The following is a 22670-nucleotide window of genomic DNA, read 5'->3' as shown; positions in this document are numbered from 1 at the left end:
TGTGTGTGTGTGTGTGTGTGTGTGTGTGTGTGTGTGTGTGTGTGTGTGTGTGTGTGTGTGTGTGTGTGTGTGTGTGTGTGTGTGTGTGTGTGTGTGTGTGTGTGTGTGTGTGTGTGTGTGTGTGTGTGTGTGTGTGTGTGTGTGTGTGTGTGTGTGTGTGTGTGTGTGTGTGTGTGTGTGTGTGTGTGTGTGTGTGTGTGTGTGTGTGTGTGTGTGTGTGTGTGTGTGTGTGTGTGTGTGTGTGTGTGTGTGTGTGTGTGTGTGTGTGTGTGTGTGTGTGTGTGTGTGTGTGTGTGTGTGTGTGTGTGTGTGTGTGTGTGTGTGTGTGTGTGTGTGTGTGTGTGTGTGTGTGTGTGTGTGTGTGTGTGTGTGTGTGTGTGTGTGTGTGTGTGTGTGTGTGTGTGTGTGTGTGTGTGTGTGTGTGTGTGTGTGTGTGTGTGTGTGTGTGTGTGTGTGTGTGTGTGTGTGTGTGTGTGTGTGTGTGTGTGTGTGTGTGTGACTGTGTGTGTGTGTGTGTGTGTGTGTGTGTGTGTGTGTGTGTGTGTGTGTGTGTGTGTGTGTGTGTGTGTGTGAAAAAGAGCACAAGGAAAGCATTGCGCGTACGACAGTGTATGCGATGTATGTGTTTAAAAAAACCAACAAAGCGAGGCGTGTATGTGAGCATGAGCGCGCTGTGTGTGCAGCCTTTTGTGGTAAAAGTTTGCATCGGCGCGTGATGGCTGCTATGATACTGCAGCCCATGCATGCCCCTGTTTGCACACAATTACAATAGGCCCATGTAAATTGAACTGTTACGACGCACACCAACGTTGTTACTTTTGGGTCACGAGCAGCTGGGCTACGGGCAAGGGCATTGGAAGATGTAGGTGGCCAGCGCTGTGCTCAGGGGGGGGGGGGGGGTAAAGAATGCCCCAGACACACCCCACCCTTCAAATTGAAAGAGCTTGACGAGAGCGTTCAGAATCTGCTTTCAGAATTTTGATCAGGATAGTAAGCGGAGATATGGGCACCCAAAGTTCAGGGTCGGTCGTCAGTCCCCAGGCACGGTCCCCAGGCACGGTCCCCAGGCACGGTCCCCAGGGTGTGCCGGAAACTTTCGTCTGGGCCTTATTAGACAGCCGGGCAAGCCCAGACCGTTGCGCAAAGCATGTAATGTAAGCTTTTGACGACCGGGGAACGTAAGAATGCGGATGTTACAGAGGGGACAGTCCCAGCACCCGAAGACGCCGAGCCATCACATGCTATCAGGGCCCAACTTGACTCCACCAACCCCGATTTTGCTGCAAGCCCTCCCGCGGCCAAAGGACGTAAGAAGCCTACCAAAAGATGAAGTGCTACCGCCCGTCAACACATGTTGGGTTGGGATGTTGGGGTGCGACACGTCCTCGCCAAACCAGAACATGCCGCAAATGCTTGCGTGCCGGAGTATAATAACGCATGTGTATATCCCATGCATTGGTAGATCTCGTGGGCGTGCTTTACACAGGTGCAACTGAACGGTCGCAAGATGTTCACAACATGTTGACAACAATGCTGTCGTCAAGACGTGCCCTGCGAACTTCCCGTGTTTACATGTTAATTGAGCTCGCTGGAAGCAGGCGTTTGACACCATCCTTCCTTGAAGAATACAGAGGGGATATAGGGGGTGTACGGCACGGTACGGCACGGTCGGTCGTCAGTCACGGGGGGTCGGGAGGTTTTGCAGGGTGGGGTCTAAAACTATTGTTCGTCCCCCCCCCTGTTGTGCTCGCTGGCTTTCTTGGCTTCGCATTGTTATCGTTTAAAGCATCTTTGGTGTAGGGATTGCTTGCTGCATGTTGAGGTGAGGCGAGGTGATACTGTAGTATCAAGATTGCATTGGTTACAAGAGGGACTTGCTGACGCGAGTCACGAGCGACATCTGCTCTGGACCTCAGGGACGTGCCACCTGCAACGCCGACGTCCTACTCTAGTAGTAGGCTTGCTCTCGTAAGAGCTCCATTATCAAGTATCAAGGCCAGCAAGGCAAAGCCACAAAGGGCTACCTCGGGCCTCCTCGTGCAGCTTGGCCTCCGCGGCGGCATACCGTAATCCACGGGATCCGGAGGTAGCGGCGCGTAGAGCCACGCCTCGTTCACTGCCGGTGCGTCCATGCTCTTCATGAGCGCGGAGAGCAGGAAGCGGTTCACAGTCGTTGGCCGGCCGTCCTGTGTAAGGCCCACCTGTCCGGCCGAGCCCGGCGCGCAGGTTTTTGGGGTGGTTGCAGGGCCAGCGGGGCAGGGGCAGCGGGGCAGGGGCAGGGGTGTGCGATGGGGCAGGGGCAGGGGTGTCTGACCTCCTCCATGTCGAGCGTGATGAATGCGCGTCAGCAAGCTTCCAGCCAGCCAGCAACTTGTCGGTGCAGTGACTCCGGCGTTCGACCAGTCGCGCGCTCATGCACTGCCGTTGCAAACTGTTTGCTATCTCCCGGGGGCTGGGAAATAGCTGCACCGTACGGGACTTCACCAACCTGCCTTAACACTGTCCCATCGCACATCCATGCCGAGGCGCACCCCTCCCCCACGTGACTTAGTGACACTCACATGACTTTTGGTACGGTAGCTGCAAGCCACTCCCTCTGGAGCCGCTGCAGTCTGTGCGGACGGGCAAAGGCACCGTGCGGTACGATACGCGACGAGAGAATTTCACAAGCACAAGCGGGTGCTCACTGCTCAAGCGACTAGGCTGCACCGCTGCCGCATTGCCAGCCGACCAGCCACGGCCATAACCCGCGAAGAAATTGGAATTCGGAAAGGGGCAGGGCAGACAGATCCAGGGAAATAACTTTTGCCTATAAAACCGACCATCCACAACCCCACTGCACGGTCTCTGTACGCACCCCGTGCACGCACGGCTTGTAGGCCTCCATCACCCGAACACACATCCCTTAACCCATCTTGAACCGCACCATGGAGACGTGCCATGGAGGGCGAAGGCAAGGCATACCCGTATATGCCGTGTCTCTCGCCCACCCCAAATCACATCATTTGAAGCCTAGATTGTGCACGATTGAATAAGAAAGCCTGTGCCCTCGCTGCTGACATACCGCAACAGGCAACCACCGCAAGGAGCACCCCACGACTTTGTCGGCGCGCACACCCAACACTTGAGTAGGATGTGCACACTAGGTGCTCCTGGCCATATACAGACCAAACATCCCACCCCACTCCAAGCTTGAGCTCGCATCCTGCCAAGCTTTCGTCACCCGGTGCCCGCCGCCGCCACCACTGCGGCTGGTGTCGCCGCCACCTCCCCGCCCGTCGCCTGTCCTGCCGCCCCCTGCGCTTCCTGCTCCATCAGTTGAAGCTCTTGCAGCAGTCGCCGCTCTGCCACCGCCTGCGAAGCATAGTGTGAATGTCGCTAAGTGTGAAAAAGAAACGTTTGCACAATGCATGGATGCGTGGTGCGCGAATTCAGTTGACTTGGCACCCTCATCAAGCGCGCCCATGTCTACGAGGTGTCAGTTGCTGGGTCCAATCGCCCTTGACAACCCATGCATTCAAGCAACCCCGCCCAACAGCGGGCATGGTGCCGTTGCCACCGTCCTCCTGATAGCGCGTGCACAACAAGTGCGCGCTTGACCCAGCAGCACTACATACACGCGCGCACGCCACCTAACACACCTGAAGCAGTGGCGAGTTGGGCGGCATGTTGCAGGAGCACACGACCGGCTTGCCCAGTTTTATGGCTGTGGGAGTTAGGGCGGGGCGGGGCGGGGCGGGGCAGGGCGGGGATGGGGTCACGGTTTGGGAAGGTGTGCGCCGTACAGGACGGAAAGCGCAGAAGGCTGTAGTGAAAGTTTCGGATGAGAGGTAGATGCACAGCCAGGCAAAAGGCCGGCCATGCGCAGCCTGGCATGCTGCATGAACCACCAGCTTCCGTGAGCTTGTCCCCTCACCTAACCTGCTAACCTACTTACACTACCCTAATTTGTGGGGTGGGATGCAACGTACGGGTATGAAGTTGCAGAAGGCTAGGGTGAAAGGTAAAGGCACAGCCAGACACCACGCTGGCCATGTGCAGCCCAAGAGCCTGCATCAACCAGCTTTCGTGACCTCCCTTACTCCAGATTGCCACCTAACCCATTGACCCAACTTTACTACCGTACTGCCAGAAAGGTTTCGTTTTATTAAAGTTCGGGAAGGCTGCTAAATCTTGCTGGAATAAATTCGATACTTTTTAATTTCGTGGGCGGTTAGGGAAAAGTAACAACTCTGATCCAAATTTTCGGGGACGCCACCGCCTCCGTCACCGCCACCGCCAGCCATCGTGCGCCTGGGTAGCATCCCGCCACGCACTTGCCTACAGCAAAGCAAGTGCCCTCTCATTGCAAACCAAGCCCACTAGCACCGCCGTGCCACCACTAAAGATGCCTTCACCAGCAACTGCCAGCGCAGCGCGCCGCTGCCAATCACGGATCGTGGTTACGAGGCAGCCGCGGCATCAGTTTGCTAATGTCGGCATACTGCCTGCTCATTGTGCCATAGCGTGCTAATGAGTGTAGAAGTATAACGTAGGCGTAAACGGAAACGTGAAAGGCCAAGTTACAAGATTCGGCGGCATCAAGATGGGTGGCCAGCGTGCCGCCGCGCACCGTGCCTCCTTGCAGTCTCCCCGCACTCCCCCCGCGCGGCAGCGCGCGCCACACGAGAATTTGTTGCTAGTGTTATTGTATTTCGAGGGAATTTTCATTTAAAAAAGCTGAAATTGTTTCGGCGCTCAATTTCGTGGACTGTTCACGAACTTGAGATCACCAAACCTTTTGGGCAGTACGGGTACTCCATTCCTTTCGTCATTTTCTCCTTTCCTACTGGGTAACGGCTTACCTAACCGCTGCGCCATGGCGGGACCCTCGCCAACCGCTGGTGCGCCCGGCAGCAGCGACGCCACAGATGGCGCGGCGTCCTGCGTGGAGTGGACAGCCGGCACCATCACCCTCATGTGAAGCCGATCACGGTGTGGTAATCACGCCCTCTTGTTCTACCATGAGGATTTAATACCGGAATTTGGCCAACTCCGGGCAATGCTTGGCCCTCCACCCCTTTCTGCACGAGTGTGTCGCTGTTCTTGCTGGGGAGGGTGGCGGTGCTGTCTCTCACCGCAGGTGACTTGATAGCCAGCGTCAGGCTGCCGAGCTTTGGGCCCACCGCTGAAACCCACACGAAGTACTGACGCCCCAAGTCTAGGAGTTGGAAGTTAAGGGCTGCGTCGTGCGTCGTAGTTGAGAAATTACGCTGCCGAGCAGTGGGCGCCACACGGGGGCTGCAGGGTGGCGCCAACGCGGGGCCGGGCTCAGAGTCCGCGTCATTCTGCCCGCCTGGCAGTCCTTCCGCAAGTTCGCCTAGGCGCTCCATTGCGCAAAGATCCCGAGTTTGGTGTCAAAGGCGCTCGCTCGCAAACACGGTCAACCAAAGGCACGAACTATGAGTTTTGCTTCTGCAAAATTAGCTAAATAGCAATGTGCATAGCGATATATTAATGCGGATAATGTGTATTGGCAATGTTGGCAAGCGTCACTTTGTCACAAGCGAGTGCATTCTGGTGATGATCGATCGTTGCCGCGCGCGCGTTAACCTCTTCCCCAGTTTCTGCACGCAGACTGTTTACCTTGCAGAACCCTTTGTTATATCAGAATTTTAACACCATTGCACATCACCTCTGAATCATGCAGAGTCTGCAAGTCCGGCAAGTGCACAATCATTCAGCGCGACGCTGCGCAAAACCTCAACTCAGCCGAGGCCATGTAGTCACACGAGCGTTCTGGAAGTCGCTGCTGCCAGGATCTTTCGGCAAACCCGCCTCCCCTGTCGACCCCACCGGGCCCGGCGAGAGGCTCCTCTACAAGCCGTCGGAGCTAGTGCAGCTAGGAGAGCTGCAGGTCAGCCCCATGGGCCTGGGAACATGGAGCTGGGGCAACCGCTTCCTGTGGGGCTACGACGAAACCATGGACGCGGAGCTGCAGGTGCGGAGGAGGGCGGGGCGGGACAGGTGGCAGGTGACAGGCCCAGGCTAAGGGGTGTCGTGAACTATAGAATGACCCCAACAGGGCCGGCTACTTGCGAGTCACTCCAACCCCTAATATAGGGAGAATGGGGTAGAGGTTGTAGCATGACAAGGGGCAGTCCGTGGCATGTGTGGCAAGAGTGGCAGTTGGAAGGGCCAGGTTTGGTCCGGACTGTGCGTAGGTCCGGAACAGAGCTGCGGCGTGCTCCGGGCAGATGGGGGGCGGGGGTAGGACAGGGGCAGGGTTTGGCTGGGGGCAGGCTTGGGGACCAACCGCTGGAGGCCCTCCGCACGTGAAGGCGAAGGCACCAGGGAGCTGGGGCCGATGGCGTAAGGGTCCTACAAGAAGCTGCAGATGGTGCTAGTGTCAGCCGCAGGATACGCATTGCACGCAATAGGAAACAGTGATGAAGAGTGCGGATATGCGGGTAGAGGTGTGGAAGTCAACGAGGGGAAGGATTATTAGCTCCGCAGTTGGGAAGATTGGTAACAACATCCACCGACGCCACTTTGGGTCCTGCAGGAGGTGTTTAACTTGGTGGTCAGGAACGGGATTAATGTTTTTGACACCGCTGACAGCTACGGCACGGGCCGGCTCAACGGCAAGAGCGAGCTCCTGCTGGGGCAGTTCGTCCGTGAGTGAGGAGCTGGAATGTGCGGGCGCGGGTTTGTGTGGGTGCTGGTCTGGCCAACAAAAACCTTGGATGGGCGGCACATAGGACTTTACGGTACCAGTATGTTGCTCCGGCGTAGGTACCGGTATACTGAAGGCACGTGGAGATGTGTACAGTCTGCTGCAGGGCAACGCGCCGTGAATGTGTGCACACATGTGTCACGTGCGCAGGCGAGTACCCTGGCTCGGACCGCGTGCGCAACAACCTCCACATCGCGGTGCGCATTTTGTTCTGGCACCGACACTCCTTGCCGCGCCTGATTTATTGACCCAGCACCCGTGGGTGGTGCGCATGTGCCCCTTCGGGCTCCCGTCCACCCGCTGCCTTCCTTCCTCAGCAACCCGACGTGCAATCACAATCACCACCCCTGCATACGCCCACACAGACCAAGTTCGCAGCCTACCCCTGGCGTGTGCTGCCCGGCAATGTGGTGGCCGCCTGCAAGGGCTCTCTGCGACGCCTTGGGCTGGAGCAGCTGAGCGTGGGGCAGCTGCACTGGTCCACCGCCAACTACCAGCCTCTGCAGGTGCGGCGCAGAGGCGGAGGTATGGGATGGGGAAGAAGGGAAGGAGGGTGCACTTGAAGTGTGAGCTAATCCGCGTACGCGCACATACCCGGCCGGGGAAGAAATGACGAACCGATACTGCAGAGCGTGTACGGGTAGGTTGGTAAATTCTACATCTGTGTTCCTTCGCATCAGCTCCCTCACCCCCTGCACCCGCCTCCTGCAACATCCACAGGAGCTCGCGCTGCAGGCGGGTCTGGCGGATTGCTACGAGCAGGGGCTGGTGCGCGCAGTGGGCGTCAGCAACTACGGTCCCAAGCAGGTGCGTATACGTCGGGCATTTGAACGGTTGAAATGTACCGATGTGATCTGCGTTGTACGGTGGGCTGGGTTGTCCCCACGGGTTGTCCCCCTCACGCGTCCTTCTTGCGCCATGTTGCACCTGTACTGCAACATACGGTGCTAATGTGCCGCATGCATACGTGTTTGTACAGCTTGAGAAGATCTACGCATATCTGGACAAGCGTGGCGTGCCGCTTTCGTCAGCACAGGTGTGTGGTGCACTTGGAGATGGGAGTACGGGGCGTTGGATCGATATTGGAGTCCGACGAGATTCACACGGCGTCCCTTGATGCATATCTGACGTCAAAGTGCGTGTCTCTAAAATGTATGAGACAGCCCTATTACTCTGCCTTTGGTTTGGCCCAATCATGCTGTCCTATCCAATCTGCAAACAGATTCAGTTCTCGCTGCTGAGCTGGGGCACGGCGCAGCAGGACCTCAAGGTAGGAATGGGGTTGCAGCTTACGGTGGTGACCGTGATGGACTGATTGCGCGGGCACGACACCGCGGGCACACGGGCACGCACTTGCTGTTGTAATTCGCATTTGCAAGCTCAGCCGAACCTCGACACCCGAAATCGCCCTCTGTCCACGCCAGTCGTTGTGTGACGACCTGGGCATCACCGTCATCGCCTACAGCCCCCTGGCACTGGGAATACTCACGGGTGGGTGAAGTGGGTGGGTGGTTGGGTGAAGCCCACCTGGTGGAGATGGGAGGGGGATCTCGGGGGTTGCATGTTTTCACAGGTACGTGGGGGAAGGGGCCGGGAGAATGCGGGGCGGGCTGGTGGCGCGGGGTCTGCGGGGGTCACGGCCTGTATTGCAGCAAGCATGCGCCGGCAAAGAAACGGGCGGATTTTGCCGGTGGAAGGGCGCGCCGCAAACAGACCACTGGCGGGTGTGGTCATGCGGGTGTCGCACTGCCTGTAACACCTGCCTCGCACCGGCCCCTTGTTTTCTCAGCCTTGCACTTGACCTCCTCTCGTGCGCCTAGCTCCGCTTAAACCGCCTGGCGCATGCTGCATGGCAGGCAAGTACAGCGTGGAGGAGGGCCGGCTGCCAGAGGGCCCCCGGGGGACGCTGTTTAAGCAGCTGCTGCCCGAGGTCGCTCCCCTGGTGGAGCTGGTGGGCGAGGTGGCGCGGGAGCGCGGCAAGACGCCGTCACAGGTGCACAATGGGACGAGAACTGAATGTGCTGACCGTGGCGGGTTTGTGACTGACGTAGTGTCGCAGTTGGGTCCCTGTGGGCAGTAGGCGCAATCTGGCTTGGCTGGTTAGGCTCAGGCAACATTAACAGCTTGGAATCCACACAAGGCACTGCCACTCCCGTTTTGCAGGTCGCCATCAACTGGTGCATCGCCAAGGGCACGGTGCCCATCCCCGGAGCCAAGGACCTCGTGCAGGTACGTGACCATAAGCAGTGCAGACCCTCACATCATTGCCAGCTTCTTGAGTACATGGGTCAACGTAATTATTATGTCCATTTTTGTGTCTGGCACAGGCGAAAGAAAACCTGGGTGCGCTGGGCTGGCGGCTGAGCGAGGGCGAGGTGGCGGAGCTGGACGCCACAGCCGCCTCGCTGAAGAAGAGCATGGTGCAGAACATCTTTCAGACGCAGTAGCATAGCGGTTGGGCCGTTGGGGTGGGCGTGCTGGTGGATGCTTGGTGCTGGTGATGAGCAGGGTTGAGCGATTTTCACATGCGAAGGGAACCACATATCTTGTCTTGATAGATGTGGAAGGCACCGTTTGTGCTGCAGGGAGTGGGACGGTCTCAGCGGGGAAGGGTGCGTGGGCGGGCAGGGGTGGGTCAGGGATGGGGCCGCCAATTTGTGGGATCGGCACAGTTGGCTTGCTGCACGTGACCGGTGTATTAAATGAAGTCAAACTCTTATTGTTTTACATTCACATAAGGGCGCCAGACGAAACACCAAAAACCATAACTCCAGTCGCGATGAATGAGTGAATACCGGATATGGACAACTATAAAGGGTCTATTTGGTGCTGAATAAGTGGACAGCATGACGACCCTGGTCAAGTCAGCGCTGGTCGGCGACATCACTGCGCTGCATATCGCTGTTGTTGGAACAGGTGCTGCTGCGGTGGAGTTGGTGCTTGCAGGTAAGGCAGCTTAAATGAAACAAACTGCCATAATCTCGCATACCGCGGTATGTGCGCCGCCCGAAATTGCACTTGCATTTGCTTTCAAACTAAATTCCGCTATTGTCATTCATTTATGCGCACATGGTACGTAATCTTGCGGACTCCGCCTTGTCAATCGTCAAACCCCTGCGCAAACCCTTTCGTGTGCTGCTCACGGCCCGCTCAGGGTGCGGGCCGCAGCTGCTTGCTTACGACCTTCGCAGCGGAGATCTTGCAGCAGCCCACCGAGTTCTTGACGGTTACCGTATCCACGGTATCAACACCTTCCCTGGCCCTCCGGAGCCCGAATCACCGGGAGAGCCTGCGTGCAACAGCACCTGGGTCGTTGTCTACGGCGACCGCTGGCTACATGTGCTGCGGCTCTCGCGGCTACGGCCACGCGCTACCGAGTCCGCACGTGCAAATGAGTTCGACAGCAGCAGTGTTTCGAGCGTGTCCGTAGGGCTGGTGGAGGCGGTGCGGTTGCCCGTGCGCCCGGCGTGGGTAAGTTGTGCAGTAGAGTGGGCCGGATCGACTGAGCGTGTAAGGCCAAATGGACGGCATTGAGCGTGTGCGATTGTGCAAAGTCATTTTTGCATAATAAAGTTTGTTTCTCTCCATTGCCCATACAGATCCTGGCTGCGTATGTCGTGCCGCCAGCAAGCTTTGGGCACGGCAATGGCGTGCATGGGGAAGGGAGTCAGCAGCAAGCGCCAATGACGTTGGCACTGGCACTCGCAGACAACACGGCAGAGATCTGGCAACTGCAGCGGGTCCCGCAGGCGGGGCGGCAAGGGCAGGAGGGCGGTGGCAGTGCAGTTGCGTCCATTGCTACAGCCGCTACAGCCTTCGCGGCTGAGGCCACTGCCGCTACACCACATTTGGCAGTGGTGCGGGGCTCGCTGCTGCAGGCGGTGTGGCTGGTGGGGGCGGCGTGCGAGTCACGCATGCAGCTGTTCAGTGCGGCCGTGCAGGACACGTGGCGGCTGGGTGGATCTGCCAAAGTCGCTGCAAATGGCAGCAGCTGTGACGCCTCTGGTGAAGACGTGCGGCTTTGGATAGCAGCAGGTGCGGGCCTCTTACGTTATGTGTAGATATACCAGTTCGTGGGTTTCGCATAGAACAACTGCCTGACGTCCACGCGCACTTGCTGTATAGGCACGGTGTTCAACGAGGTGCTGCTGTGGCGCCTGCCGCTGCTGCCGCTGCCGGGACTGGGCGGCGCCGCCGCTGGTGCCAGTGATTGCACAGCCTCAGCGGATGCCGTAACGTCACCAGCTCAACCAGCGGTGCCAGCGGACAGGCTGCAGCGCCTGGCTAGCAGGTGGGAGCGCATTGAGTCGGCCTTGGGGCGCATGGAGCGCAACGGGGGTGTCACGGCACCCACAAGCCAAGCAGGTGCTGCGCGCCCGGCGGCAGGCTTACTAGCTAGGTCGCGGCAGACGCTACGCCCGGTGCTGTCTGTACGGTGCCCCGTGTGGTTCGTGTGCCAGGGCCACGAGGGGTCGCTGTTCGACGTGCGCTGGATTCGGAACCAATGGGAGGGCTTTGGTCATCCAGCAAAATCTTCCTCCAGCACGGCGTGCGGGGCAGGTGGCGGTGGGGGCGGCGGCGGCAGCAGCGGCAACAGCACAAGCAGCTCCAGCAGCTGGCTGCTGGCTACAGCAGCCGACGACCGGTCCGCACGGTTGTGGACATTGCCCGACCTGACCCACCTGGAGCAGCCGCAGCAGCTGCAGTCGCAGCACAAGTCCAAGGGCGCAGCCGGTCAGGATTGTGGGATGGCAGCTGGAGGCCAACCAGGCCATCCGCCTGGCGCTCAGCTTGGGACGGTCCTGGCACCTGTTCGCACGCTGTGGGGCCATTCCGCTCGTGTGTGGTGCTGTGCGGCCGTGCCCACTGCGGCTGCTGTCCCTGGCGCCAACCTGCAGCCCGGTGTAGCCTCCGTAGTTCAGGCCCCTCCGCTACTGCTGGTCACTGGGTCGGAGGACTGCACTGTGAGGCTGTGGGATGCGAGCTCGGGCCACTGCCTGAGTGTGCTCCACGGCCACCGTGGCCGCGGCATTTGGCGCTGCGCGCTGCTGCCGCCGGCAGGCGAGCGCAGGGCCGGGAGCGGTCAAGACACTGGGTTTGGCGCCGTGCTGGCTACGGCCGGCGCAGACAGCGCTATCCGTCTGTGGGCGCTGAGCGAGTGGCTGCCTGCGGACGTGCTCCGCCATGCCGCCGTGCCAGGGTCAGCGTCATGCATGGGGGCGGCAGCCGGGGATCTTAGTGTTGCTACGGCAGCACTAGGCGCTGCAGCAGGCGCGGCGGATGCCCAATTGCCTACGGCGAGTACCAGTGCAGCCGCGACGCATGGAGCTTCCGTCACGATGACCATTGCGTGAGTAGGGCGGTCATGAGGCTGAATAGCATTGGGGTCGGCCGCTGCCGACAGAGGGAATGCAGGGTTTCGCTTCGCACGTATTTAGCACCTACTGGGCTTTTGTCCTTCTTCCTGATGGTCTCATCCACAGGCCCCCTGCGGCCAGCTGCATGCGGACAGCCGCTGGCGTGGACGGCATCCGCTGCATGGCCCTGCACCTGCTGCCTCAGCTCTTGGCTGCCCCGGGCCGCGCCCAGCTCCCGCAACGCTACGTGCTGTACGTGGGCAGCTACAGCGGCAGCCTACACCGCCTGTTGCTGCCGCCGCCGGGCGGCGGGGACGCGGCGGAGGCAGACATGGGCGCCCACGCGCCAGGGCCGCGGTCCCCTGGGACTGGGCACGGAGGTTGGCAGCTCCTCTACAACCCCGAGCGCACGGCTGGGCAAGCAGAGCGCACGGAGGAAGGCACGGGCGGTGGTGGCAAGGGCATGGGAGCCATCACATGCCTCGAGGTGTGCGCAGTCGCGGCCGCCTCGCCGTCGCACCGGCAGGCCTCAGGGGAAGCCGCACCCAGCACAGTTACCGACGGGGCTCAAGGCAGCGGCAGCGGTGCTGGTGGCGGGGCCTGGGTCCTCATCGGCCACAACAGTGGCCAAGCCACAGTGCTTGGAGTGGACGGCAACGCTGCCGATGGGCCACAGCCTCAAGAGAAAGCACCAGGCTGCTCGGAAGATGCGCTGGCAGCAGCAGCGGCGCCGGAGGCAGCGACGGCGATGGTGCTGGCCTCCTGGCGCGCCACCCGCACTGGCGCAGTGATCGCGGCGTGGTGGATGCGTGCGCTGGGGCGGCACGTGGTAGCCACCGTGGGCGGAGACGCCGCGGCGGTGAGACTATGGCGGCTTCCGGCTCCCGGGGTTTCGTTGGATAGCAGGAGCAGCGGTGCAGAGGATGGCCCCGGCGGGAGTTGCAGCGTGCGACGCCTGTTGGCTCCAATGCTGGCGGCGGTGGCGCAGTCGCCGCTGCCGGGCCGGCTGCTGGTGGCGGACGTGTGCTCGCTACAGTTGCTGGAGCCGCGGGCTGGCAGTAGCAGTGCCTGTAGCAGCAGGGATGCTGGTGTGCTGCTGGCAGGCGACCAGCACGGCAACCTGGTGGCCTTCCTCATACCGCCACCCGTGTGGCAACAGCTGACAACCACGTCATCAACAGTGGCCGTGCCACCGGCAGCTGTCCACCCGGAACAGCCAACGGCCGTAGGGATTTCAGCAGTCCCTGAAGGCATCGGTGGTTGCGCGGCTGTGGGTTCCCTTTCCTCGGCTCAAGCGCAGCAGGAGCCGGTGCAGCTGCCAGTGCTCGCAGTTTTTCGGGGTGCGCTGGGGCCTGCGGCTGCCAGCTGGGTGCACGCACAGGCACCGGCGCCGGGCACTGACAGCCTCGGGGACTTTGTGGCGGCTGGGCGGGAGGGTGTGCTCGTGCGCCTGCGCGTCTGCCGCACCACGACAGGCCTCACCGCGACAGCGGCGGCTGCAGTGGCTGCAGCAGGCGCGGGGGCCCAGCAGCAGGTGCAAGACGGGGCTCCTGTTCCGGCATCAGACGTGACGGCCGCGTTTGCTGCTAGCCACAACAGGGCCAGCAGTAGCGATAGCGGCGGCAATAGCTACGGCGTGGGCATAGAATGTTTGGGCAGCCAGAGCCGCACCGCCGTGGCCTCCATTGAGCTGGTGTGGGAGCGCGCCAACAGCGTGTCGCCACCTGCGACTGGGGCACTGCCGGCGTCACCAGCCGGAGGTTCCGGGAGCCCTGCACCCCCATCAAACGGGGATGCAGACCTTGCAGCAGCAGTTCCACTGAGCGGCTTAGGTTCAGGCGGCGGCGGTGGCCCGGACGCCATGACGCTGGTGGCTGGCTTCCACGGCTCCGACTTCCTGCTGGTGGGTCTGTGCCCCGACCCACTACAGCTGCTTCGGGTACCCAGCTGCGGCGGGTGGCGTCGCACACACGCACTGCACCTGGCCATCAGTGCCACCAGCGCCGCCTCTGCCGCACAGCAGCAGCAGGGCGAGGCAGGCATAGCAGGTACCGGTGTGGGGCTGGCGTTCGCGTATGTGGTGTCAGATGGCAGCATCAAGGTTCTGCAGAAGGGTACGCCGCCGCAACAGCTAGCGCCAGCGATTTCAGCGCCGCCGCTGGCATCCAAATCCGCGGCATCGTCGTCAGGACTAGCCCCGCTCGTATCGGTTCGCCAGCCGCTGCCGCGCTCACTGCACGTGGGGCACCATGGCAGGGAGGTGCTGTGCAGCTGCATCCTGACGCCAGCGCAGCTCCCTGCCATAGCGGCCGAGGCGCAGCTCAGCAGCGACCATGCCGACAGCGGTGCGGCTGCGGCCCTGCCACCTGTGACTGTGCCACAACCTCTGGTGCTCCTGACGGGAGCTGAAGATGGCAGCATCCGCCGCGTCACTGCGATGCCGTGCAGCCGCCACAGTTGCGCAGGGGGAACTTCCACGGGGCCGGGATCCAGCGTGGACTGCGACCGGCGTTACGCGCTGTGCTTCGAGGACGGGGCGGTGGTGGGTGAGCACGCGGCCGGCACCGCCGTGCGCTGCTTGGAGGCGTGTTCGCTACCGCCCAATGCTGCGGCTGCGCTAGGCGTGGCGGTTGGTAGCGGCGCCGGGCGCCGTGCAGCAGCCAGCGCTGATGCTAAGGGTAGCAGCAGCAGTAGCAGCCCTAGGGATGATGCGGACGACAGCTGCAGCAGCAGCCAAGCTTACCTAGTGGTGTCTGCGGGCGTGAAAGAGGTCATGATGGCATGGCTGGTGTGCCTGGAAGGTGTACAGCCACAGCAACAGCCGCAGCAGCATGCGTCGGAGGAGCAGGAGCGGCCGCAGCCGCAGCAAGCTCAGGCAGCAGGAAATGACGCGGGGCTGCGGGTGTGGAGTCGGTGGCTCAGCACACAGCCACCGCGACAGGGCCTCCGGCCAAAGTCACTGCGTGTGGCGCAGCCAGCACCTTCAGGAGACAGGTTGGTATACGTTTCTGTTGGCTCCATACAATTGCAGCTCCTTGCTTTGTTGCATATTCCTCATGCTAGCTGCTGTTGTTTTGTTGCTCATATGGCTCTTGTCCATTTGCGCCGTGCGCCAGGCGGTACCTGGCGCTGGCGCTCCTAGGAGTCTCCTGCAGCAGCACCGCCAGCCATGTCGGAGCTGCCAGCAGTAGCCCAGCCGCAGCAGGCAGCGGCGATGGCGACAGCGGGGAGCCCACCGCGCTGTTGGCGGTGTCTTCCTCGGACGCGACCGCTCGTGTGCTTCGCTGGGGCCTCTGCTCTCGGACCTGGACCACGGTGGCGGGCTTGGCCTGGCACCAGCATCCCGTGCTGTCACTGGCGCACATCCCGGACCACTCCGGGCTTGCGGCCAGCAGTGGCCGCGGGCACGGAGGAGCAGGTCTGGGCGGGGGAGGCGCGCCTGTGGCATGCAGCGCTGATGCCACCAGCAAAGGTGCTACTGGCACGGCGGCAGGTTACTGGCTTGCCAGTGGCGACACGGCCGGGGACGTGGCATTGTGGTGGTTGCCAGCCTCTCTCCATTGTGCCGGGGAGCAACATGAAAGAGAGCTGTGCCCGGTGCTGGTGGTGCGCGGCCTCCACCAATCGGGAGTGAATTCCCTGGCCTTGGCGGCACTGCCGCGCCAGACGGCGCTGGCGAGTACCGCTGGTACAGCAGGGTCTACGGCAGGGCAAAGGCAGCCTGCTGCCAGCTCCATTGGCTGCGGTGCTGACGCGTTTTCCCTCGACCTCCTGCTGGCTAGCGGTGGCGACGATCAGGCGGTCACGCTGGCAGTAGTGCGAGTCACCTCCAGCTGCTCAGACCGCTACCCGTCCAGCTCCAACTCTCCAACCAGCTCAGTCTCCACCTCCGCAGATGACAGCGTCCCTGGCGCCGCCAGGGCGGAAGGATGCTGCGCCCAACCGCTTTGCGGAGAGCTGGTCGGTGTGTGCGTACGGCCAATGGCGCACGCTTCGGCGCTGCGACGGGTGAACCTGTTCACACATCTGGAGCTGAACCCTCCACAGCGTGGCGTCCTGCATGCTGGTGGGTTGGGCGCTGGCCGCGGTGGCAAAGCTTCCGACATGGGCTTAATGTGCAGTGTGGGACTAGACCAAGTGCTCCGCGTGTGGCAAGTGGGGGAGCTACTACAGCAGCCTAAGCAGCCGTGCGCGGCGGAGAGCCCTTGCAACAGCAGCCTTGCCATCGACCACACCGGCGGAGAAATCGGTGGATCGCCACGTATTGCAGAGACCCGCCGTACCCTGCCTACAGCTTCGCGTAGCAATCTTTCTTGCACGGCAGCGCCGCAGCTGACGGTGCTGCGATCTGCCTGGTCGCTGGAGGGGGTCGCGGGCCGCTTCGCCAGTGCGGCGTGCAACAGGGGTAGTCTCCAAGCTGGCGCCAGGCCAATGTTGCTGGAGCCGCGGGCAGCAGCGCTGTTGGACGTGCCAGAGCCCGCGTGCGTGTGCATGCAGTGGTTGCCAGAAGAGTTTTGTACGTCTGTTTCCAGGGGAGCAAGCGAGGCCAGTGTGCGTTCCCCGGCGAAAGCTGGTGCCAGCCAGAGGAACGTGGCCATTGCAGTTGCAGGACGAGGGCTGCAGCTCCTTGAGTGCGGCGGCATCTGAAGTAAGCAAGCATAGCATAAGATATGCAGCATATCGGTTCGGGAAATAGCTCCTGGTGGCTATGATAGCAGGTGTTCAGGTCCAGACAATCAAGCATACACTTATTTGTTTGTTAGGGTTTATCCTTACAAGGTTGACGGGGGGCATACACGCTCGCCCCCTACTGCTCGGCACAGAGACCCGACAGGCGACAGCCTGGTCCCAGAACCCCGACATAGCAAGAGAAGCAAGAGAACACTCGGAAGCATCATTTGTACATGCGGCTATACCGTGCATGCCATTGGATTGGCGCCTGCGCCATGGTTGCCTTTGGAGAGGATTGCGATGGGGTGCTTAGTGCTGGTTCCAGTATGCAGGCGGTTTCGCTGAGTGCTAGCGTATTGGCTCTACGCTTTCGCCTGGGCCCCGCTGGCGGTGCTTTCTGGGGTGCTGTGGGCGCTTAGGTAGCTCGTACGTACCTGAGATGTGCTCATCATTCGTGTTTGATGCGGCTTCGTTGAGGGTTTCCTGCTTTCTTGCTGGTTGGTAAGCGTGCTTGCATACTTCCTTCGGGTGGAACCCTTACTTCCTCCGAACGTCCCGCAGCATGGCGCTTGCCCCTTTGGTATTCGTGTCGCTGCGGCGGCCGCGGAAGGCGGCGTCACTGGTGACACGTGGCAGAGCCCGCCGCCTACAGCAGGCCCAGCGGTGGCCCTCAGATACTAGTGCTTGTGACGACCTGGGGGACCATGGGGTTGGGCAACGGGGTAGTTTTGGGCACCAGGAATGCCTATGTCTATGCCCGGCTTTAAGGGGGAGGCTCCGTCCCTTTGTTTGTGGATTGGGCGGTTTTTCTTTAGGAATCATCCTTACAGTTGCCTCATTGCTTTTTTCATTGTCTCTGTGCCCAGCAGTAGCGTGTCTGCCCCTGGTCCACTCTGTAAGGATGAAGCCTAAAAATAAACGCAACCGAGCCGTCTGAGGACACACGCTGCCTATCGCAGACCCACCGCCAGTCCACCGCAAGCAATGAGGCAACTGTAAGGATGATTCCAAAAAAAAAACCGCCCAATCCACAAACAAAGGGACGGAGCAGCTGGATGACGCAATGCAGCAGGTGCAGACGGCCTACATGGACTACGTGCTCCTGGACGCCCGCACCCTGCGGTCTGCTAAGCGTGGACCGGAGGACCGCGGCGGTGCCGTTGGGCCCAGCCGCCGGCAATGCCAGCACCGCAGCCGCAGTACCTCCAGCCTCATGAGCCTGGGCAGTGCTCAACTGCGCCCCGGCGGCGCCAGCTCAGGTGCCGCTAGCATGAGCACCAGCAACGGCGGCGCGCCCCCCAGCCAGGATGGCGGCCGCCGCGGCAAACACCACAGCAGCAGCAGCTTAGTCAGCGCCACATCTGGCCCGTTCAGTTTTCTGCTTGTGTCTCCTCTGCCGGTTCTCCTGGGGTGTTGCTTAAGCAACCGACTTGTGGGGGTTGGGTGGGTTTGGGCGGGGCGAGTGCGTAGCGCTGGTGTTTCTTTTTCTGGCGCGCGGTGGTGGTGGTTCTTGCAGTTAGGCTGTGGTGTAGGTTGGTGCTTGGGTTAGGTCTGGCGGTGTTTTTGGGCTGAGCCCCCCGAGCGAAGCGATCCAGGGGGGGGCGAAGCCCCCCAGGATTGCCCCTGTCCGTGCGTGCGTGCGTGCGTGCGTGCCTGCCTGCGTCGACAAAAAGTGCCAAACTGGCGCAAACCGCGAGTGCCACGTATTATTAATTGCTATTCCCTATTGCAGAAAAATAGGCGGCAGGGAAAACTCGGCCGGAGCGAGAAGCGACCTCGCGAGTCCATGGACATCTTGACTTTCTTCAGTCCGCGAGTATAGCTCTCGGGCCCTGAATATCTTACATCCATGTGTCAAAACATGTCGACGACAAGCGTCTTGGGGCAAGAGTGTTGAAAGTTTGTGCAACAGGCGAACCATGCGTGCCGATCCCGCCTTAAATGCGTCGCGGCCCCGGTCGCGCCCGAGCCCGGCTAGCCGTTTGTGGTGCTTGTGAGGGATTTGGAATGAGGTACCATGGACTCATGTGTGGAGTGGCGTGGACAGGGCGTGGCGGTGCCTTGGCACGGCGTTGGCATACCCCTTTGCCAGTCCCGCTGGGCTTGCAAGGGTGCTATTCATGTCGCCGGTGCCCATCATCACATCCCTTGCTCTATCAGGGGCTCAGCCCATTTTCCAGCTGTACAAAGCTGACACCCCTTGTTTTGCTACCCCTCCCGGGGGGCGGGGGGGCCAGCCTCCTGCTCTGTCTGCCGGGTCGGGGTGGGGGGAGGTGGGATGGATGGGGGTGGTTGTTGGCGCTTTTGAGGTGTTTGCTTTCTGCTTTCTTCTCTTTTCTTCTCTTCTTGCCCTGTCAGGGTTCTGGTCTCGGGGACCAGGCTGCCTTTATTTTTTTGAGGAATCATCCTTACAAGGTTGAACAGGGGCAGACGCCTTTAGGCAGCAGGGGGGCAGCGCGTCTGCCCCTGTTCAACCTTGTAATGATGATTCCTCAAAAAAAAAAACAACAGCAACCGCAACCGCCACGGCGCTGCCGTGGCCGGCGGGGGATCATAATGCGGCCACCAGTGGGAGCGGCGAACCTTCGGCTGCTGACAGTGAATGTCAACGGCCTGGGCTCGCCGTTCAAGGCGCGGGCGCTGGTCTCGCACCTACAGCAAGTTGGGGCGGATGTGGCGATGGTGCAGGAGACCCACGCTACTGACACGACGGTGCTGGAGTCTTGCCTTCGTGCCGCGCAGGGGGCGTGCCTTCCGTGGCGCCACTGCCTTGCTGCCAGCCCGGCAGCGTCGCCCCGTTCCTGTGGGACGGCTATCCTGGCGCGGAGTCGGCTGTCCCTTCCAGGCTGCGTACTGCAGCCGCCGTCAACGGATGCGGCGGGCCGTGTGGTATGTTGGGATTGGGACGTGGGTCACCTGCGCCTGCGCTTTGTGTGTGTGTATGCGCCCACGGCCGTGGCGGACACGCCTGCTTTCTTTGCCGGGCTGCATCCCCACCTGGCCACGGACAGGGTGCTTGTTGTCGGTGGGGACTGGAACTGTGTCACCGATGCCAGTCAGGAGGCGGCCCCTAGCCCGTCACGTGCTGCAGGTGCCCCGCAACTTGCCAGCCTACTTGCTTGCCAGCCGGCGCCGTACTTCCTGGCGCCGGAGGCTGGGGTGGTGGTGCACCCGGAGCACTGCCGGATTGCGGGTGTCAGCTTGGCGGACTACAGCGTACTGCAGCCGCCGTCAACGGATGCGGCGGGCCGTGTGGTATGTTGGGATTGGGACGTGGGTCACTTGCGCCTGCGCTTCGTATGTGTGTATGCGCCCACGGCCGTGGCGGACAAGCCTGCTTTCTTTGCCGGGCTGCATCCCCACCTGGCCACGGACAGGGTGCTTGTTGTTGGTGGGGACTGGAACTGTGTCACCGATGCCAGTCAGGAGGCGGCCCCTAGCCCGTCACGTGCTGCTGGTGCCCCGCAACTTGCCAGCCTCCTCGCCCAGTTCAGTCTGGTGGACCCTTGGGCAAGCAAGCGTGGCGGCGCCAAGGGCTACACGCATCCGGCCACGCCCAAGCCGGCCACTCCTGCACGCCTGGATCGGTGGTATGTCAGTGCCACCGCGGCGCCGTGGGTGGTGGATGTCGCTCGCACGTATGGGGCGCCTGGGGACCACAACAGTGTGCTGCTCACCCTGTCCTTGCCCGACCTGCCACATGCGCACCGGGAGCAGTGGCGCTTCCCCACATACCTGCTGTTTCACCCCTCGCTGCGTTTGGAGCTCGAGCAGCGCTTGGAGGCGCACGTTGCCGCAAATCCCGTGGCCAGTACAGGTGACGGCGCTTGCACGCAATGGGAGGCGGACAAGTTCTTCTTGCGGGAGGCCGCCACCAGCATCCACCATCGGCATGCACGCCAGACCCGGGATGGGCTGCATGGCGTGGTGCTGGCCGCAGACACGGCCGCTGCCCTGGCCGACGGGCCGGGTGCCAGCGCCGCGCAGCGTCAGGCTGCGGCCATGGCCAACTTGGCGGTGCGGGAGGAGCGGGCAGCTGCCGCAGCGGCCAGCCACAATGCCCGCGCGGCACTGATGGAGGAGCATGGGGAGCGGGGCACTCGCTGGTTCCATCGGCAGGCTGACGAGCCAGCAGCCGGCGCGCAGGAGCCCATCACGCACTTGAAGGTGCCGGGGCAACCGGTGCCTGTGGCGCTCACGGGGCCGGGCACGCGCAACACTGTCTCCGCAGCCGCCGCAGCCATGTACAGCAGCACCAGCCCCACCGGCCTGTTCCGCGTGCAGCCGGTCTGTACGGCGTCGCAGCAACAGCTTCTGGCGGCCATTGACCGCAAGGTTCCGGCGGATCTGCACGCCGCCGCAGAGGGGTCCGGTGACGGCGCCCTCAGTGACGCCGAGCTGATGGCAGCGCTGGCTGGCTCCGCCAATGGTAAAGCACCTGGGTCGGACGGGGTTCCGTACGAGGTGTACAAGGTCTTCTGGGCACTGCTGGGCCCGCGCTTGTGTGCTGCTGCTGCCGCTGCCTTTGCTGCCGCTGCAGACGCCCACGATGGCGGCGAAATGGCGGCGGCGCTGCCTGCTTCCTGGCGGGAGGGCATCATTACGCTCATCTACAAGGGCAAAAGCCTGGACCGCGCCGAGCTGGCGTCCTACCGGCCCATCACGCTGCTCAACTGCGACTTCAAGATGGTGTCCAAGGCCGTCAGCGCCCGCCTGCAGCCCGCCCTGGATGCAGTTGTGGATGAGCTGCAGACCGCGTTCATCACCGGCCGCTGGATTGGTGACAACGCACTGTACCTCCAAGGCCTGATCGAATGGATGCGCCTGGACGTGGGCGCGGACGGCACGCCACGACAGGGTGGTGCGCTGTACTTCTTGGACATTGAACAGGCGTATGACCGGGTGCACCGGCAGTGGCTGTATGCGTCCGCGGAGGGACTTGGGTTTGGGCCGCGCATGCTGCGCTGGATCCGCCTGCTCACTGCCAACGGCTCTGCCCGCGTGTGTGTGAACGGGATGCTCTCTGACGCCTTCCCAGTGCTGAACGGGTTGCCGCAGGGCAGCACCGCCTCACCACCCCTGTGGGTCATCCAGATGCAGCCACTGACGTCCTTTCTGCGGCGGCAGGTGGAGCAAGGGGCACTGCGCACGCCCCTGTTACCCAGCGGCGAGCAGGCGCCACCGGCTGCCCACCACGCGGACGACACGACCCTCACGGCGCGCGACCCGGCGGTGGACGGGCCGGTCCTGATGGCGGCAGTACAGCTGTTCTGCCGCGCGTCCAACGCCCGTGTCCATCCGGACAAGAGCAAGGCCATGGGCCTTGGCAGGTTTGCGCACCTGACGGGCCCTTGCCCACACACGGGGGTGCCGTTTACCACTGGCGCCGTGACGCACCTGGGTGTGCCCCTGTCGTGGGACTCTGATGCGGCTGCAGCTGACTTGTACACCCGGCGGGCTTGCGGCATGGCGTTTGTGGCGCGTCTGTGGGCTGCCCTGTCTCTGACTCTTGTTGGCCGTGTGCACATTGCGAAGCAGGTGCTGGCGGCGAAGCTGGCCTACCACTTCAGCTTCCTCAACCCGTCGCCTGCGCAGCTGAAGGAACTCACCGACCTGGTGGACCACTTTGCTGCGCGCTCCATGCACGCTGAGGACGCCAGCCTGGTGTCGCACGGGAACCCGCTCCTGCTGCCAAAGCGGGAAACGGCCTGTCTGCAGTACAAGGATGGGGGTGTCAACCACGTCGACCTGCCTGCGTTCCTGTCTGCCCTGCAAGCTAAGACCTTCGCCCTCCTTGCCCAGCCAGGCCGGCAACCCTGGAAGATGCTCACCCGGGCGCTGCTTACTCATGTGCGCCCGGACTCCGCCACCACGTGGGCGTGGGTGTACAGCGACGCGCCGGCGCCAGCGGGGCTGCCTGCCCGGCT

General features: G+C 61.8%; 4 protein-coding genes across 4 annotated transcripts in view; 3 read left to right on the top strand and 1 right to left on the bottom strand.

The window, feature by feature from the left end:
* The window catches only part of CHLRE_04g216250v5 (uncharacterized protein), a 2397-nt gene extending 1603 nt beyond the window's left edge, over nucleotides 1–794 (top strand). The window contains exon 4 of the mRNA XM_001698633.2: nucleotides 1–794. This exon is cut by the window's left edge and continues 562 nt beyond it. The gene's annotated coding sequence lies outside the window, so the exon portion shown is untranslated.
* A 1852-nt stretch (nucleotides 795–2646) lies between these two features.
* Nucleotides 2647–5475, bottom strand: CHLRE_04g216300v5 (uncharacterized protein). Its single transcript, XM_001698600.2, has 4 exons — nucleotides 5118–5475; nucleotides 4845–4923; nucleotides 3642–3706; nucleotides 2647–3354 (listed from the first exon to the last, which is right to left on the bottom strand). The coding sequence occupies exons 1-4, from the start codon at nucleotides 5370–5372 to the stop codon at nucleotides 3220–3222; spliced, it is 534 nt and encodes a 177-aa protein (XP_001698652.1). The 5' UTR covers nucleotides 5373–5475; the 3' UTR covers nucleotides 2647–3219.
* A 92-nt stretch (nucleotides 5476–5567) lies between these two features.
* On the top strand, nucleotides 5568–9468 carry CHLRE_04g216350v5 (uncharacterized protein). The gene is made up of 11 exons (XM_001698632.2): nucleotides 5568–5980; nucleotides 6545–6656; nucleotides 6866–6912; nucleotides 7081–7221; nucleotides 7436–7522; nucleotides 7695–7751; nucleotides 7938–7985; nucleotides 8140–8206; nucleotides 8572–8708; nucleotides 8879–8944; nucleotides 9043–9468. Exons 1-11 carry the CDS (start codon nucleotides 5906–5908, stop codon nucleotides 9160–9162), a joined length of 957 nt encoding a protein of 318 aa, XP_001698684.2. The 5' UTR covers nucleotides 5568–5905; the 3' UTR covers nucleotides 9163–9468.
* A 49-nt stretch (nucleotides 9469–9517) lies between these two features.
* On the top strand, nucleotides 9518–17663 carry CHLRE_04g217991v5 (uncharacterized protein). The gene is made up of 6 exons (XM_043061829.1): nucleotides 9518–9661; nucleotides 9870–10186; nucleotides 10315–10750; nucleotides 10841–12065; nucleotides 12199–15066; nucleotides 15189–17663. The coding sequence occupies exons 1-6, from the start codon at nucleotides 9562–9564 to the stop codon at nucleotides 16717–16719; spliced, it is 6477 nt and encodes a 2158-aa protein (XP_042925084.1). The 5' UTR covers nucleotides 9518–9561; the 3' UTR covers nucleotides 16720–17663.
* Nucleotides 17664–22670: the final 5007 nt, after the last annotated feature.

Source organism: Chlamydomonas reinhardtii, chromosome 4 (assembly GCF_000002595.2).
Source record: "Chlamydomonas reinhardtii strain CC-503 cw92 mt+ chromosome 4, whole genome shotgun sequence".
Taxonomy (NCBI): Eukaryota; Viridiplantae; Chlorophyta; class Chlorophyceae; order Chlamydomonadales; family Chlamydomonadaceae; genus Chlamydomonas; species Chlamydomonas reinhardtii.
This window is presented reverse-complemented; position numbering and strand designations above follow the sequence as displayed.